The sequence below is a fragment of the Pristis pectinata genome, chromosome 31 (genome assembly GCF_009764475.1).
Source record: "Pristis pectinata isolate sPriPec2 chromosome 31, sPriPec2.1.pri, whole genome shotgun sequence".
Classification (NCBI taxonomy): Eukaryota; Metazoa; Chordata; class Chondrichthyes; order Rhinopristiformes; family Pristidae; genus Pristis; species Pristis pectinata.
In genome coordinates, this window is record NC_067435.1 from 9,311,666 (window position 1) to 9,330,613 (window position 18,948).

General features: G+C 45.5%; 1 protein-coding gene across 2 annotated transcripts in view; it reads left to right on the plus strand.

Moving 5' to 3' along the window:
- LOC127584886 (collagen alpha-1(XI) chain-like) overlaps positions 1–18,948 on the plus strand; it is a 327,113-nt gene that overhangs the window by 256,575 nt on the left and 51,590 nt on the right. For both annotated transcript variants that reach the window (XM_052041855.1, XM_052041856.1), the window contains 7 exons: positions 1,637–1,690; positions 4,206–4,259; positions 6,276–6,383; positions 8,743–8,796; positions 12,242–12,295; positions 14,324–14,377; positions 17,296–17,349. In XM_052041855.1, coding sequence (XP_051897815.1) covers positions 1,637–1,690; positions 4,206–4,259; positions 6,276–6,383; positions 8,743–8,796; positions 12,242–12,295; positions 14,324–14,377; positions 17,296–17,349 — 432 coding nt within the window. The remainder of the gene's footprint in view (positions 1–1,636; positions 1,691–4,205; positions 4,260–6,275; positions 6,384–8,742; positions 8,797–12,241; positions 12,296–14,323; positions 14,378–17,295; positions 17,350–18,948) is intronic.

An 18,948-nucleotide genomic window follows, 5' to 3' on the forward strand; every position in this document is an offset into this window, starting at 1 on the left:
CATCTCACACTTGCCTGGATTAAACTCCATCTGCCAGTTCTCCACCCGTATCTGCAACTGACCTGTATCCTGCTGTAACCTTTGACAACCTTCTACACTATCCACAACTGCACCAATTTTTGTGTCATTTGCAAACTAATCAGCCCATCTACATCTTTGTATATATTTTTTTATTTTATTTTACAGCGTGGTAACAGGTCCTTCCGGCCCAACGAGTCCGCGCTGCCCATTTTTTAAACCCAAATTAACCTACCCGTGCGTCTTTGGAATGTGGGAGGAAACCGGAGCACCCGGAGGAAACCCACGCAGACACGAGAGAACTTACAAACTCCTTACAGACAGCGACGGGAATTGAACCCTGATCACTGGCGCTGTACTAGCGTCGCGCTGACTGCTACACTACCGTGCCACCCAAATTAATGTGTATATGTGTATATATATGTCATATATATTTCATATATATATATATCACAAACAAAGAGATCCCAGCACAAATGTCTGTGGAACATCCCTCAATAGCCAAACTGATCTTGAAACCAATCTACCAAGTCACTATGGATCCCATGCATCTTAATCTTCCGGATCAGCCTACCATGACGGAACTTGTCAAATGCCTGACTGAACAACATCCACTGCCCAGCCCTCATCAATCATCTTCATCACCTCCTCAAAAGATTAAATCGGGTTTGTAAGACATGACCTGCCCTGCACAAAGCTGTGCTGACTGTCCCTAATGTTCTTCCAAATGCATGTAAATCCTATCCCAAAAAATCCTCTCCGATTGCTTTGGTGCAACTGATGTGACGTTCACCGGTTTATAATGTCCTGGATTATTCCCATTGCCCTTCTTAAAAAAAAGGAACAATACTGTCTACTCTCCAATCCTGAACTTTGCTTATAGTCTTCTGCTCACCTTCCCATCTGTCTCTAGTTCATTGTCTTTATGTCTCTTGCTTTCTGATTGTCTATCTGTGTCTCTGTCTCTTGCCCCTCTCTGTTTTTATCTGGCTGCCTCTTGCTCCCATTCTTTATGTGTCTGGCTGTCTGAATCTGGCTTTCTGTTTCCTTGTCTGTATCTGTCTGTCTGCCTGTCTCTTTTTTGGCTCTTTATCGGCCTCTCTCTGTCTGGCTCACTGTCAGGATGTCCCCCTGTTGGTCTTGGTGTCGGTCTGGCTGTCTGTCTTAGTCTGGCTGGCTGTCTGTCTCTGTCCGTCTGTCTCTGTCTCTGCCTGTCTTAATCAGAGCTGAATGATGAGAGAACTAACATTAGCCCCTATCTGTGAATTCACACTGCGTTCATCCTTGTTTCTCTTCTCACAGAGCAGCTGGGAAGCAACTGACAGACGGAGACCAACTCTTTGAAATCTTCTATTTGCATAATTATTTTCTTTGTTTAATCAACAGCTTCTGCAGGTCTCCAAGCCATGAGAGAGTGAGGTAGCAAACAGCAGCTGCTTAGTTGTGTGTGGTCGCACATGAACTGAATGTATTTATTGTGCAAAGTGGCGAGAAATATTTTATTCCTCGTCACCCCAGTTTCTGAAGCTGTGTTGCAGATTATCAGTGATTGTGAGAGTTAGTCTGATAATTTTACTCCAAAGTATTCTCACTCTGATTCCTCTCCTCGTCGTTCTAGGGTCTTCCCGGCATCCCAGGAGGTGTAGGTTCCCCGGGGCCAGTGGGTGAAAAGGTGAGTGATGTTTCTCTCCAAAGATCATGAACATCACCTCAATACAGAAGCTCTCACTGAGACCTACAGAGCTTCTAATGGGGGAAGGGTGGCTCAATAAACAACACGGTGCTGAGTTATTGTTAAGAACAATCCTTATAGCTGAATTTTCAAAATTCAAGATTCAGGACTTGATGGACTGAGTTATAGAGAAAGATTGAGCAGGCTAGGACTTTATTCACAGCAGTGTAGGAGACATAGGGGTGATCTTATAGAGGCACATAAAATAATGAAGGGCATTGATTGGGTGAATGCACATAGTCTTTTTTTCCCCAAGGTTGGGAGTCAAAAACTAGGGGACATAGGTTTAAGGTGAGAGGGGATAGATTTAATAGGAACCTGAGGGGCAACAACCCCACACAGAGGATGGTCCATATATGGAATGAGCTGCCAGAGAAAGTGGTTGAGGCAGGTACTTTAACAACATCTAAAAGACTCATGGACAAGTACATGAATGGGAAAGGTTTAGAGGAATATAGGCCAAAAGCAGGCAAACGGGACTAGCTTAGATGGGGATCTTGGCCGGCATGGACCAGTTGGGTCAAAGGGCCTGTATGACTCTCTGACTTATGATGGAACAGATGGAGAGGAACGAGAGACAAATTTGTTTAAAGTGGTGGGTCAGAGAGGTACAGGGGGAAGGTAGTTTGTTGGTGGGAGACAGAGGGTTATTTTTATGCAGTGAATTGTTATTATCCAGAATGGAGTGAGGTGGAAGCAGATTCGGTTGTAAAGTTCTAAAAGGAATGGAATGTTGACTCAGATAGGAAGACTGTCGGGACCACTGACTGGAAAGTAAGCTGCGAGAGGGACACAAAGAGTTTCTAAAGAGATATGATAGGTTCTGTGAGTAAGCATACAATTGGTGTATAGTGTGGGGAAATGTGACATTATCCACTTTGGTGGAAAAATGCAAAAGCAGAATGCTGTTTTAAATGGTGAGAGCCCATTAACTGTTGGGTCGTAGAGATCTGGGTGTCCTTGTAGAAGAAGCACAAGGTTAGTATGCCCATACAGTAAATAATTAAGGAAGCAAATGGAAGCTTGGTCATTGCAAAGAGATGGAGTGTAAAAGTGGGGAACTCTCGCTACAACTATGCAGTGTGTTGGTGAGACCACACCTGAAGCACTGTTTATGTGTTTGGTTCTCCTGCTTGAGATGTACTTGGCAATGTAGAGAAAGTTGATCGCTGGATTGAGGAAAAATTGAGCAAACTGGGCCTAAACTCTCTGGTTTATAGGAACAGGAGATGATCATCGATATGTATTGACTCCTCAAAGGGTTGGACAGAATATATAATATGGTATTTTTGCTCATGTGAAGAGAATCTACAACCACGGGCTTACTCTCTGAATAGAGGCTTGGCCACTTGGGATGGAGATAGGAAGATTTTTTTCTCTCAGAACATGCTCTTCTCCTTTGGATGTTCAGTCATTGAGTATATTCAGGCAAGTGGAGCTGAAATCAATGATCAGGTTAGCCATGGCTTATTGAAAGGCAGAAGAGATTTGAGTAATGCTCTCTCTTGCTCTCGTTTCCTATCTTTATTTGATTGCAAGGGGGATTCAAACAATTTAGATCTTTCACACTCACATTGGACTGAATGGTATCATTTAACACAGTAGATCAAACACAAATAAAACTCATGGAAGGGTTGTAAAGAAGCAGGGAGGGGTCATTAGCCCCAAGTAAAGAACAATTTAAAGTCAGTTTATTTCCATGTAAATGAACATAACTTTTGTTTTCATCCAATCCTTGTACACAAATATGACATAGTCATAGGTGAATACAAGCAATGCTGTTCAAAAGGTAACTTTGTCAGCCAGCACAGTATGATCCCATGGACAGTGTAAGGGATGAGAGGACAACAGGAAGAGAATTAAAGCTGCTGTCAGAAAGAATGGATTCAAGAGGATAAATAACTGGAGATTATTTTGCAGATTGTCTGTGAGAAAGGGGGTCCCAAAGCAAGGTGTTGGCTGGGAAGCGTAGAGGGTAGAATCGGGGGTGACACTCCCAACCATTCAGGGGGAGACTCATCAGCATCCAAAGAAACATATTGGAAAGTGCGGAGAGGGACAAGGTCACAGGATGCTCTGTGTACAGGGTTGGGCTGAGCTCTGGGTGGAAAGATCCCAGTCACAAATTGGTGAGGTGTCAGACCTAACCTGGCACTGTAGAGGTTCGAAGGCAAAGAGAGGGAGGGAAGTGCACGGGGCTTCCAACACACTAACAGACATGAGGAACTTTCTGAGTCCCACTTCGATCATCCTGGGCTTATTTTGGGCTAGATCTCTCTGTTGAAGGCCTCGAGGGCAGGGCAGGGTCTGAGGATACCCCTGACGTAGTTTGTGATGGTTGCTGAGGGTCTCCTCTGGCTCCATCTTCTGGGATTCATTCGCGTCTGTCCTGCAGCAAAAACTGCTCCGGGTACGTCTATGCTCGAGTAACCATTGTGTTTCACTCTCCTGACAGGGTGAGAGGGGTGAAGCTGGAGACCCAGGTCCGCCTGGTGAGCCGGGTATTCCTGTGAGTATTTAACGCTGCACAAAGACACCGAACGAGATCACAGTGCTATCACAGACATTGCCTGGACAGCTGCTGTTGCCCAAGACAAAATCTCATTGAGACTCAAATAGGTATTCACCATAAATATCACCCTAAAAATAAATTGTCTGGTTTGCACATATAAGACTCGTAGAGGGATACAGTCTAGAAACAGGCCCTTCCGCCCAGGTCCACACCAACTATCAAGCACCCTTTTACACCAGTCCTACATCATTCCCTTTTTTTGATCTCCCCACATTCCTATCAACTCCCCCAGCTTCGACCACTTGCCTGAGCACCTGGGGAAACCCACATGGAGCACCTGGGAAACTGGAGCAGCTGTGGAAAACCCACACGATCACAGGGAGAACGTGCAAACTGCACACAGACAGCACCAGAGGTCAGGATTGCACCTGGGTCTCTGGAGCTGTGAGGCTGCAGCTCTACCAGCTGTTGCCCTTGCGTTCACATGGGTGGCCTTACTCACTTCTGAACAATCCAAGATGACCACACCACCTAACCGGTCCACAATTTACGTTTCATTCACAGGATGTAGACATTGCTTGCATTTAGTGTCCATCCCTCATTGTCCCTGAACTGAACAGACCACTAAGAGTTCACCACATTGGTGGGTCTGGAATCACATACGAGCCAGACCGGATGAGGACAATTGATTTCCTTCCCTGAAGAACATCAGTTCTGGCTTGAAGCAAATGTTGGTTGAGACTGGAGAATTAATAAAGCAAAATAAAAAATTGGCAGAGAGTCTAAGTAATGAAATTAAATTCTAAATCATTATTTTGGATTGATAGAAGACACTAAACAGATCCAAATAATAAGAAATGTTCAAGAGACTTATAGAGGACAGAGAAACTTAAAAGGAATGGGGGTAAAGGTCAACGAGTCTCCTGGACCTGATGTCCGGCATCTTAACGGAAGTGGCTGCAGAAAGGGAGGATGTATTGGTTGCAATCTACCAAAATTCCCTGGATTCTGGGGAGTTCCCAGTGGATTGGATGATGGGGCCAAGTGTATTGTTGCCAAATCTGTTGCTGATATGAAAATATGTGTGTTAGCAAGCTTCGAGGAGGGCGCATAGATAAGTGAGTTGGTAGGAAGTTTGCAGATGGAGTATAATGTGCTCTTTTTACAAGAATATAATAATTTCATGAACATCCAATAATAGATTTTATTCCAAAAATGTTGCATTAACTGAATTTTGATTCCACATCAACTGGGATAGGTTTTCAGCTGGTATCTACCCATCTGTTCAAGCCTCAGGATTATGAGTTCAGTAATTCACCGAACCCTTACTTGGGTCACCCTAATGTCATTATCTTCATCATGTGGCCACCCAGTGCTCGTTGGAGGAAGGGACGTCTTTGAGAGGCTGCAAAGTCCAGTGTAGAATGGCCTCCACATACAACACGTGTCCCGGGTGCGTTTGATGCAGGCTTGTGACCAGGTAAAAGTAATTCAGGCCCAAAATATGATTGAGCAGCAACCTCTTTACCCTGAGAATGGTGAGATGGTGGAACTCACCACTGCAGGGAGCGGTTGAAGCAGGCAGTACAGAGGGATTTAAGAGCAGGCTGAACATTCATCTGAAGGGGAATGCTCATAAATTTAAAAGGAAGATAGGAGGAAGATCAAGTGGAGCATAAATACTAGCATGGACTGGTTGGGCCGAATGGTCTGTTCCTGTATATCCCATGCCATGCCACGTTCGGAACCCAGTTCAGAAGCCTTTTCCTTCTTGTGGAGTCTTCCGCCAGCCCAGCTGGTGTGTGAGAGCCAACAGAATCCGACGTTAACTCTGCTTTTCCCCCAAAGCCAATTTCAAAGCCGTAGGCATTGTTTCACTGACAAGATCTTTCTTTAGGAACCTTTGATGTTCTGTGTTAACAGCAAGATTGCAAAAAGAATGCAGATACATGTTTGTACATTCTGCGCTGATTCTGAAACCAGTTTCCATTCCTTCTCTCTCTCCACCCTCAGGGTATCAAAGGTGAACTGGGTGAGAAAGGTGATGCAGGTCCTCCAGGAGCAGCGGGACCTGCAGGGGACAAAGGTCCTCCGGGTGAAGATGGAACCAAGGGCAACGTAGTAAGTTGATCAGCTGCCATCTTCCGCTGTGAGTTGTGTATCTTCAGTGAAGGTTCTGAGCAGGTCATTGGTAAGGGGTGAAGAAGCCATGGTTTCTGCTTGATGCATGCGGAGGGAACAGAGCAGGAGCTGCATTGTTGATTGGTGCAGATGTACCCAATGAGAATCCAGGACAGGAGTTCATTGCTGATTGGTCAAAGTGGACCCTTATTGATCATTCAACAGACAAAACGCTGGAGGAACTCAGGGGGCCAGGCAGCATCTGTGGTGGGAAATGTTCAGTCGACGTTTCAGGTCGAGACCCTGGACTGAAAGGTAGAGGGGAGATAGCCAGTATATAAAGGTGGAGGGAAGGGGTGAAGCAAGTGATAGGTGGATCCAGGTGAAGGGAGGTGTTGATAAGCGGATGGGGGGGTAGCACCAGAAGCTGGGAGGTGATAGGTGGAGATGGCAAAGGGTTGAAGATGATGGAATCTGATAGGAGAGGAAGGTGGAGTGTGGAGTCAAGGGAGGGAGGTGGGGGGTGGAAGATGGGAACCGTGGGGAGAGGGGAACCCGTGGGAGGAGTGTGTGGTGATGGGTAGATGGAGGGGAAAGAAACAAGGTGATGGGGGGGGGGGCTGGAGTGAGTGTAGGAGGAACTGGGTAGATCAGGAGGAGAGGGCAAAGGGGAGGGGGAGCAGTCTACCGGAAGTTGGAGAATTCAATATTCATACTGTTGGGTTGTAGACTACCCAGGCGGAATTGAGGTGCTGTTTCTCTAGTTTGCATTTAGTCTCACCTTGGTAGTGGAGGAGGCCGAGGACAGACAGGTCAGTGTGGGAAGGGGGAGGAGAATTAAAATGGCTGGCAACTGGGAGATTCAGAGGGCCTCGGCGGACGGGGCGCAGGTGCTCGGCAAAGCTGACGCCCAGTCTGCGTCTGGACTTGCCAGCGTAGAGGAGGCCACAACGGGAGCATCGGATGCAGTAAATAAGACAGGGGTATTCACATGTGAAAGACTACCTTACCTGGAAGGGCTGATTAGAGACCTGGATGGTGGGTGAGGGAGGGGGTAGGGGCAGGTGTTGCACCTTGAGCGGTTACATGGGAGAGTGTCCGGCGAGGGAGGGGGATGAGTAGCGAGGGGTGAGTGGACAAGGGAGTCACGGAGGGAGTGGTCCCTGCGGAACTCAGAAAGGGGTGGGGAGGGGAAGATGTGGCTGGTGGTGGGATCCCGTTGTAGCTGGCAGAAGTTGTGGAGAATGATATGGTGGATGTGTAGGCCGGTGGGGTGGTAGGTGAGGACGAGGGGAACTCTATCCCTGTTCTGTCTGGGGGGAGGGGGGAATGGAGTGAGGGCAGAAAAGTGGGAAATAGAGGAGATGTATCTGTGGGATCCATCAACTAGTGGTGGAGGGAACCCCATTTCCTGAAAAAGGACATTTCGGACGTCCTGGAGTGGAAGGCCTCATCATGAGAACAGATGCAGCGGAGACAGAGGAACTGAGGAAATGGAATGGAATCCTTACAAGTGACAGAATAGAACGAGGTGTAGTCCAGGTAGCTCTGGGACTCAGTGGGTTTATAGTAGATGTCGGTGGATAATCTGCCTCCTGAGATGGAGACAGGGAGATCAAGAAAGGGGAGAGAGGTGTCGGAGATGGACCAGGTGAATTTGAGGGCTGGGTGCTGATTGGTGGAATTGAGGCCTATGATATGCTAGTCCAGAGGCTACACTGCTGATTGGTGCTAGTCCAGAGGCTACACTGCTGATTGGTGCAAGTGCGAGCCCAAAGCAGAAGTGCATTGCTGATTGGTCAAAGTTGAACCATGTTGCTGGTTGGTGGAATTGAACCCTATGAGGGTGTAGTGCAGGGGCCCATTGGTGCAACTGGATTTTAGGATAGTCCAGCCCTGGGTGAAGACCTTGTAGAGAAGCAGGGATATTCCCTGAGGGAATTCCAGAGCTTAGATCCTTGGCAGCTGAAGGCATTTCCGCTGTGGGAAAGCATTAATCGGGAATATACAATTGACCAGATACAGTGGAGCATGGAGATCTGGGAGGATTGTGGGTCTGGAGGAGGTTACTGAGAGGGAGGGATGAGGTATAGAGGGATTTGAACCAAAGAACACCATTAAAATCCAACTGTTTCTGGCCTGGGAGCCAATGTGGGTCAGTGATTCCAGGGAAGGGACTTGGTTCAAGTTATTTGCAACACCAGAATTGTTTAGATGACTGTGCTACAAAACTACCTCTCCTACAAGCCAGTGGAACGATAATTGATTTTATATAGATGTTTTATAATGGAAAGACTACAACCGCCAGTTGTCTTCAAGGTGCTTACTTGTTGTATTCTCCATCTCTTCTGCTACGCAGGGTCCTGCTGGTTTCCCTGGTGATCCAGGTCCTTCAGGTGAACCAGGCGTTCCCGTAAGTATTAATTTGTGCCTTTAGTGTTTGCATGGATTCTGGGTGAGCTGGTGTAGCTCACAGCACTCACAGATTCTTTTTCATTAGTAAGCGATCACTCACCCACAGTACTTTGCTGAGGCTGAGTCATCAATTGCTTTCCAATAAACCGAAGTCCTATAAACCAAGTTTCCCAGAACTTCCTTGCATGACTCTTTCCACATGCCCAAGATGTTGAACTGTGGACCGATGGGGTCATTCACCATTTCTTCCAATCTCTTTGTTGCATTCTATAATACCACGGTCCATTCTGTGTGGGGGCAGATGTAATAATTGGTAAATTGTTTTTTTATTGTCACATGTACTGAGATACAGTGAAAAACTTTTGTTTGTGTGCCATCCAGACAGATCACTCCATACATAAGTACATCAGGTAGTACAAAAGGAAAAAAAAACAGAATACAGAATATAGTGTTACAGTTACAGAGAAAGTGCAGTGCAGGTAGACATAGGTAGGGATACTTCTACATACCACTGAGGCTTAACTCCTTAATCTTTAGCCTCTGATCACTCAACCCTTTCAAACCATAATTTTATGACTAATTCATAAGAAAATTGAACACTCCTGTTTCAATGTAAGTGACATTTCTTCTGGGTGTTACCTACTAGGGTAGGTGACTTAGTGGTTAAGTTACAATACTAAGTCCAAGGCTCTGGACTCTTTCGATACTTCCATAATCCCTTATGACACACAAAGGGGCCATTTGGCCCATCAAACCTATGCTAGCTCTGGAGCAATCTCATTGCCCTACTAATTTTATCTGTCACCTACTCTTCATACAATTCCATGAACTACCTTGTGATTTTACCACTCATCTGTACACCAGAGGAACATTACAGAGGTCAATTAATCTATCAACCTGCATGTTTTTGGGATGTAGTAAAGAACACAGGTCCTCAGGGATGACTAGAGCAAGTGTAGGATCAGTGGCCCAGAAGTTAACCCGTGCTCCCAGAGGGACATTAGTCCATCTACCATATTATTCCTACCACTTAGCAAACCAACAGCACCCATGTCCCAAGAAGTCAGGTGCTACTGAATGCCTCTTCCTCTCTTTCCTTCACACTTTACCTGGAAAAGGCCATGGCCAAGCCTTGGAAGTCATGAGGGAATGAGGTCATGAGTCGAGGATCAGGCCATGGATTGAGTCTTGGAGCCCGATCGAGATCATGGCTCAGGATCCTGGTGAATGACCCGGACTTCGAATCAGGCTGAGGACATGATGGCCATAAGGGGATATGAACTGGGGGCACAAGAGAGTGCAGATGCCGGAATCTGGAGCAAAAAACAAACTTCTGGATGAACCAAGTGGGTCAGGCAGCATCTGTAGAGGGAAATGGACAGTCAATATTTTGGGTCGAGACCCTTCATCTGGACTGGAGTCTGGAAGTCTCAAGAACATAGGAACTAGAACCATGTGGCATTCAATAAAATCATATCTGATTATTTTGCCTCAGTGCCACTTTCCTGCATATCGCTTAATACAAAAATCAATCAAATCTCCACATTGATTATGGATGACTCTCCGTAGCCCTTTTGGGTAGAAAAATCTAAAGATTTTCCAGCTCCTGGTAGTAAAGTATCTCAGTCCTGTACAGCTGACCCTGTGTTAACACAGTGACTGTTGGGTGATGGGAAACTGTCAGGAGATCAGTGGGGGTGGGGATGATTATATGAGGGTTCAATGGTTGATTGGGATGGGAAAGGTGTTGGTCTCACGTGAGCGAAGATGAGTAAATAAATCAAAGGGAATTGAACAAAAACCAAAGTGCTGGAAGAACCCAGCAGGTCAGGCAGCATCTGCGGAGGGAAATGGACAGTTGACGATTGGGGTTGAAACCCTTAATCTGGAATGAAAGATAGAGGGGAGATAACACTCTTCCTCACCTGGATTCACCTATCGCTTGCCAGCACTTGCTCCACCTCTTTCCCTCTCCTCTTTATACTGGCTATCTCCCCTCTTATGTTTCAGTCCAGATGAAGGGACTTTGCCTCAGTGTCACACCTGGATTTTCGTGCTCGATTGCCTGAAGTGAGGTTTGAACTCACAACCTTCTGACCCAGAAGGTTGTGAAAGGATGCACTGAGCTGCGACTGAAACCAATGGGCTTGGTCAGGGTTGGAATGGAACTGAACTGGAATTGGTTTATTCTTGTCACACACACCAAGATACAGCAAAAAGCTTTTGCTTTGCGCCCCATCCAATCAGATCATTCCATACGTAAGTAGATTGAGGTAGTAAAAAGGGAAACAGAATGCAGAATATAGTGTTGCAGTTACAGAGAAACTGCAGTGCAGGTAGACAGATAAAGTGCAAGGGCCATGATAAGGCAGACTGGGAGATCAAGAGTTCATCTTTTCGTGTATGAGAAGTTCATTCAAGAGTCTGATAACAGGGGTTAGAAGCTGTCCTTGAGCCTGGTGGCATGCAATTTCATGCTTTTGTATCTTCTGCTCGATGGGAGAGGGGAGAAGAGAGAATGACCAGAGTGAGAGGGGTCGTTGATTATGTTGGCTGCTTTTATAAAGCAGCAGGAAGTGTAGACGGAATCAGTGAAGGGGAGGCTGGTTTGCGTGATGGACTGGGCTGCGTTCACAACTCTCTGCAATTTCTTGCAGTCCTGGGCAGAGTAGTTGCCACACCAAGCTGTGATGGATGCTTTCTATGATACATCTGTAAAAATTGGTGAGAGCCATCAGGGACATGGCAAATTTTAAGCCCGGGTCTTTAACAATATTGTGTACAATGGCCATGAATCCACTGTGGCAAGTTTTCAACATTGCTGACAGGAACTCCAAGAAGGGAGGAATGGAGATTGCTGGACCAGAGTGGCTCCTGAAACCATAGATGCTCCTCAACGGAACACTGATGTATGGAATTACACCAGAGCGATAGAACAAGTGATAGTTCTCCATCGCTGGTGCTAAACTTGAGCAGGTGCTGGTCTTGACCACAGAGGAGTTTGCAGACCAGATCAGCATCTGCTGAAGGCACCAAGTATCGGGAAAAATCACTCCCACCACTATGAAGTTAATCCATCCGACGCACCAATGTTGATCAGCACCTAGCCCTCCAGTAGTAGTCTCCCTACCACATTGTTACCTTCCCTACAAATATAACCATCTGCTCAGAATCATAGAAGAGTCCAGCCCTTTCAGGAGGCCGTTCAGCCCATTATGACTTTGCTGCCTCATGGGAAGAGCCAATTGGGTTCACGTCCCTGCCCTGCAACTTTTCCTTTTAAAATATTTATCCAATTCCACTCTGAAAGTTCATATTGCATCTTTGGCCACCGGCAAAGCAATCTGGTATACCACGCCAAACAAAGAGATAAGTCTCCCCTCTGGTTGCTTTTGCTTCATAATGTTGCCATGACGACTGACATATTTCTGGTTTTATCTCAGGGCGTGGATGGTACACCTGGAGAAAAGGGCAGCCTCGGAGATCCTGGTCTCCCGGTAGGATTTCATTGTCAAATCATGTCTGTGCTTCCATTGAGAAATGCTGAGAAACTGCCTGAATTATTTACTTTGTCTTAAACTCCTCACACACCTTCCTTCACCAACCAAATAATTGGTAGGATGCTGTGCCTACAACCAGAAGATAAGATTCTTTTTTTCTAAAATATACTCTATTGACTAAATTTGCAAATATGCAACACATTTGCCATTCTCCCTACTGAACAAGATTTACGTTATATCAACATGACATCATTTTTCTTTCCGAAACATTCCACGACTACTAAATTTGAGAGGTTATTACATAGGACCCCAGACTGTGGTCCTTCCCCACTGTGCTGGCTGCACCAAGCTTCATAAAGTCATAGAGTAACACAGCACAGGAACAGGCCCTTCGGTCCAACGTTCATGCCGACCAAGGAGCCTACCTAAACTAGTCCCATTTGCCTGCATTTGGCCCATGTCCCTCTAAACCTTTCCTATCGTTATACTTATCCAAATGTCTTTTAAATGTTGTTATTGTACCTGCCTTCCCTGGCAGCTCGTTCCATATACGCATCACTCTCTGCATGAAGAAGTTGCCCCTCAGGATCTTAATAAATCTCTCCACTCTCACCTTAAACTATGCCCTGGATTCCCTTACCCTGGGTCAAAGACTGTGTGCATTCATCCTATCTCTGCCCTTCATGGCTTTATATACCTCTCTAAAGTCTCCTACATTCCAAGGAATAAAGTCCTACCCTACCCATCCTCTCCCTATAACTCAGGCCCTTGAGTCCTAGCAACATTCTTGTAAATCTTCTTTGCACTCTTTCCAGCTTAATGATACCTTTCCTATAACTGGGTGACCAAGAAGTGTGTCCCTCAGCACGTACTCCTGCATGCTGGAAGGTGCTGGATTGCGATATTTGCAACAAGCTTCAGGCTGACAAAGAGAGTCCTTCACCGAGTTGATGATTTTCCAGCAACGATCAATTTTTGTCCTAGTGTGTGTACCTGGGAACAGCCCATCCATCACAGAGTCCTGTCCTACGCAGTTAGTTGGAAAAAAATTTGACAAAGACAATTGCATTCGTTTCAAGACCTTCTGGGCACATTACGAGCTACTGCGATAACCGCTATCCACCTACCTTGTCTGAATCCTTCATAGTTTTAAATACCTCTCTCAGTTCTCCTTGCAGCTGCCAGCAACTAAAGTCCCTCATTCCGGGATTCATTCTGGGTAACCTCTTCTATACCCTGTCCAAAGCTTCCACGTCCTTCCTAAAGAGTGGTGCCCAGAATTGGACACAAATATCCAGCTGTTACTGGAACTGATGTTCCATAAAAATTCATCGCGACTTCCTTTTTCTTGTACTCTGCGCCTTGATTTATAAAATCCTCTTTGCATCTTTTTAACTAGTTTCTCAACTGGCCCTTTCACATTCACTATGCACATATATCTCGAGACCTTATGCTCTTATACTTCTTTTAGAATCGTGCCCTTGGATTTATATTGCCTCTTCTCGAATGTAACACTTCACATTTCTCAGCATTAAATTTTGTCTGCCATTTATCTTCTCATTTCACCAGCCTATCTCTATCTCCATCTCCTAACTATATACCCAATCTCCTAACTTGGTGTTTCCTGATGTGTAATAATATGTTTGTTCACCAACCTATCTATATATATTGTTGTAGAGAGACCTACACTTAGACAATTTTGCAATCTTAGGGTGCTTTGCAACCAGTGAATAATCTTCAGTGTGTTATACTATTGGAAAGGTTGTTTCACTATGAGTGCAGGAAGATCCCACCAAATTCTTTTATTCTTACCATCTCCAATCTATTGCTATTGGTATTGGTTTATTATTGTCACTTGTACCGAGGTACAGCGTAAAACTTGTCTTGCTTACCTCCTAATCTCCCAATCAAATGGTTCAAAAAGCAAGAAGAGGTTGCAACTGCATTTGCTTCATTCAGACAAGTGTGAGTACTCGAAACATGTTCTTGTGAGGGCGAATCCATTTCATGTTTCTCTGTTTACAGGGCCCAATTGGGGCATCAGGTGAACCAGGTCCCCCTGGCCCGCCTGGAAAACGAGTAAGTATTTATCCATAAATCTCATGTTGCTACACCACCTTCCATAACGTCATGGCAATGCAGGAGCTTGGCCTTGCAATGCAAAGACAAGAGTTCAAATCCAACCAAGGCAACTGCAGAATGTGAACGAAAACTAGTGACCACAAATTGAAGGATTATTGTAAAATCCCATCTGGTTCACTAATTCCATTTAGGAAAGAAAATGCTCTGTCTTTACCCCATCTGGTTTATATGTGACTCTAAACCCAGGGCAATGTGGTTGACTCTTGACTGCCTTTTGAAAATGGCCTGGCAAGACACTCAGTTACATAATAATTGGTACGTTAAGAAGGCAGCTTCACCTTCTCAACGTCAGGCTGGGCTGGGTAATAAATGCTGTCCTTACCATCAACACCCATATCCCAATGAAGAATGCAAAAAAAATGGTCAAAAACACCTTACAACCAATGAAAATAGAAATCATTTCAACCAATAGGAAACACAGCAGGATCCCATAAATAACAGTGATAAAGGCCAGTTTTTAGTGATGTTGGCTGAAAGTTTTGGGAAAGTCCTGTTTGACAGGTCAAACGTTACAACAGTGGCCCAGACGCTTGAACCTTCATGAATCTGAATGGTCAAATGTACAGGATTTGAGGGAGATTTAGTTTTCACCCACCTGGATGGATGTTGAAAGATGAATTTGGAGAAACAAGAGGAATATAGGATTACAAAATGATCAGAGATTACATAATGGTGTTAACAATCAGACCAAGAAGGCTATATGAAAGGGAGGGGTCAAGAGGATGGCTGTGAGTATGGGAGGGTGAGCAGGTACACAAAGAGTGGTTTTAGGGAGGATGGGACGGTGATAGAGAAGATAAAGGAGATGATTGAAATCACCCAGGACATTTGCAGAAAGCACAGAAGGAGTCATTGAGAAATATATGGGCAAGCAAAGAGCCGAGAAGTTGTAGGGGGCCAGTGTTAGCGATCAGTATCAGAGTTTAGTGGGGTCACTGATTGGACCCTTTGGGTTGGAAAAAGAAGTTGAAAAGCAACAAAAAATGCTGCAGATGCTGGAACAAAAACAGAAAAGGCTGGAAATACTCAGCAGGTCAGGCAGCATCTGTGGAAAGAGGAACAGTTAACATTTAAGGCCAGAGGTCCTTCATCAGAACTGGGAAAGAGAGAAAGAAGACACAATAGAGACTGCAGATACTGGAAATCTGGAACAACACACACAAAATGCTGGAGGAACTCAGCAGGTCAGGCAGCATCTACGGAGGGAAATAAACAGTCGGCATTTCAGGCCGAAACAGTTTTCTGAAAGGGGATGAGGCTGGGAATGGGAGGGGGGGGGGGATGGAATATTGGCAATGTATGTAGTAGGGTGAGGCCAGAGTTGCTGTGGGAAAGAGTTGTTCGTGGGGCAGTTAGAGGGTAACAAAGAATTACAGCATGTTCCAAATTGCGGGTGAGGGTGTGCTAATGGTGAGGTTAAGGAAACGGAGCAAAGATAATCAACCAATAAAACAGTCTGATGATTTACAGAACAAAATGGCTAATTCTGATATAGGCAGAGAAAGCCAAGTTGTTGGAAATTGGAGTATTCAATGTTGACTCTGGAAGGTTGCAATGTGCCCAGACAGAAGTTAAGGTGCAAGGAAGGGAAGAAGTCAATGGGAGGGAGGTGGAGAGATACTTGGATGGGGTACTAAGGTTAAACACTAAGGATGAGATCCATCTTCGAGGCATCTTAGTTTGCTGCTGTGTTATGAATACAAAGTTATTCCTGAAGCATGATTGACGTTCGGAAACATCCAGTTGAAATCGAAATGGTGATCAGCACACTTCACTCCATCCAGTGCATTTTGAGTCATGCAGCCCAGAAATCATCAGCACCCCGTAGTCGAATGTCCTGGATTCCCTATGAGAGAGATGAGGGATGGGACGAGGTAAGGTCAGAGAAATAGAGAGTCAGACCAGGGATAATGTTAAGATGAGGAGTGCAATCATCTCCAGAGAGAGTGAGGGAGTGAAGAGAAATCTAGCGAAGCAGGGGAAAGTGCCACCATTCCTCAGCCATGAGTCTATAAAGACCAAAGATCGAGGTCAATGGGACTGTTCATAACCAAGGTCCTGTTGACAAACATTGGAGCCAGGGTTGAGATGCAGAGAAAGGTGACCATAAACAGTGTAGTTGCAGAGTCCAAAATGAAAGAGTGAAGAAAGGGTTCCAGGCTGCTCTCCGTCAGATGAAGAGGCTGGGAGAGGTGAGGAGAAATGCTATGGAGCATCTGGGACTCGTGGGAAGGGAATTGCAGAGGATGGCAAAATGGGAACTGTGGTGGGGGGTGGGGGGCAACGCCTCAGGATAATCCAGAACTGGAAATCGTGGGAAACAAAGAAGTAGCAGGAATGGAACGTGATTTATTCAATCAGCACCCACCCACTGCTGTATTTCCCAACAAAAGGGTAATTTAGTCGTGCATTTATTCTTTCTAGGGGGCTGCAGCAAATCTCCCGTGGAACTTACTAGATAATTTTTATTCTAAAAACAGTGCCAGATGGAAAAAGACGTTGTGATGTAGCATTGCTACCATCCTTTGAAACACAGCTTAAACCCATTTCATTTTGCAATGCAATTCAGGGGTTTTATATTCAGACAACATTCTGCAAGTTTGAACGGGGGTTTGCATGGTACATTAATAAAAATTCATCACCGTGACATCTCATTATACAGGGTTCCTGCCCTTTGGAAGAGTAGCTGGTGAGACATTGGAATTGATTTTGTGCTCTACTTATGTGTGACAGCGGAAGGATCTGGTCAAGCCATGTGACTCCAGGCTCTGTAATGTGTCTCTGTTATTGTTCCTGAATTTTTTTAAATGCCTGTTTAAAACTCATTGGTTTCAAACACTACTTCTCTCTTCCAGGGTCCTCATGGGCCATCAGGACCAGGGGGTCGAGAAGGCCAGAAGGGTTCAAAGGTAATACTTTTATGAGAAATAGTTGTGTTATACAGTAAATGTCTTTAGAGTCCAAAACTTTGTGACATTTCTATATTTCTTCCTGCTGTAGCAGGAGGCTATTTTGGTCCGTCGAGTGTATGCTGGTTCAAAGTAATCCTGTTCCCCATTAATGTTCCCAATAAGTTATTCTCCCCACATTCCCTTCAACCTCCCCCCCAGGTTCTACCACTCACCTACACACGAGGGGCAACTTACAGCGGCCAATTCACTGACCCAACCCACACATTGTTGGGATGTGGGAGGAAACCGGAGCACCCGGAGGAAACACACGCAGTCACAGGGAACAACATGCAAACCCCACACAGACATCACCGGAGGTCAGGATCAAACCAGGGTCTCTGGAGTTGTGTGGCAGCAGCTCTGCCAGCTGCGCCACTATGCTGCCCCATGGCAAATGTTCAGTTTGTGAGAGGGAGGGGGAATGGTTCCAACATGTGACATGCTGTACCTGAAGGATGCTTTTCCGATTACAAGCCTGTGACCAATGGTGTACCACGAGGATCAGTGCCGGGACCCTTGCTGTTTGTGATATATATTAATAACTTGGATATGAATGTAGGAGGAATGATTAGTAAGTTTGCAGATGACATGGAAATTGGTAGTGTTGGTGGATAATGAGGAAGCTTGTCTACAGCCACAGTAGGATATAGGTCAGACGGAAAGTCGGGAAGAGAATTGGCAGATGGAATTTAATCCCAGCAAGTCAACAAGTGTGAGATAGTGCACTTTGGGAAGTCAAAAAGGGTCGGACATATACAGTAAATGGTAGAGCAGGAAGGAATGTTGATGAACAGAGGAACCTTGGGGTTCAAGCCGATAGTTCCATGAAAGTGGTAACACAGGTAGTTAGGGTGATGAAGGAGGCACGTGGCATGCTTGCCTTCATACAATGTAAAAATTGGAAGGTCATGCTACAACTTGAGAAGACACTGATTAGGCCACATTTGTACAGTTCTGGTCGCTACACTATGGAAGGATGTGGTTGTGTTGGAGAGAGTGCAGAGGAGATTCACCAGCATGTTGCCTGGATTGGAGAACATTAGTTATGAGGAGAGATTGGATAGGCTGGGCTTGTTTTCCCTGGAGCGAAGGAGGCTGACCTGATAAGATGATAAGATACCTAGCTAACGTAGATAGTCAGAATCTTTTTCCCAGAGTAGGGGTATCAAAAATTAGAGGGTATAGGTTTATAAGATATGATATCTTTATTAGTCACATGTACATCGAAACACACAGTGAAATACATCTTTTTGCGTAGAGTGTTCTGGGGGCCGCCCGCAAGTGTCGCCACGCTTCCGGCACCAACATAGCATGCCCACAACTTCCTAACCCGTACGCCTTTGGAATGTGGGAGGAAACTGGAGCACCCGGAGGAAACCCACGCAGACACGGGGAGAACGTACAAACTCCTTACAGACAGCAGCCGGAATTGAACCCAAGTTGCTGGCACTGTAAAACGTTACACTAACCACTGCACCGTACCGTGCCGTACCTGTGAGAGGAAGGAGTTTTAAAAGGGATCTGAGGACAAAGTTTCTTACACAGAGAGTGCTGGAT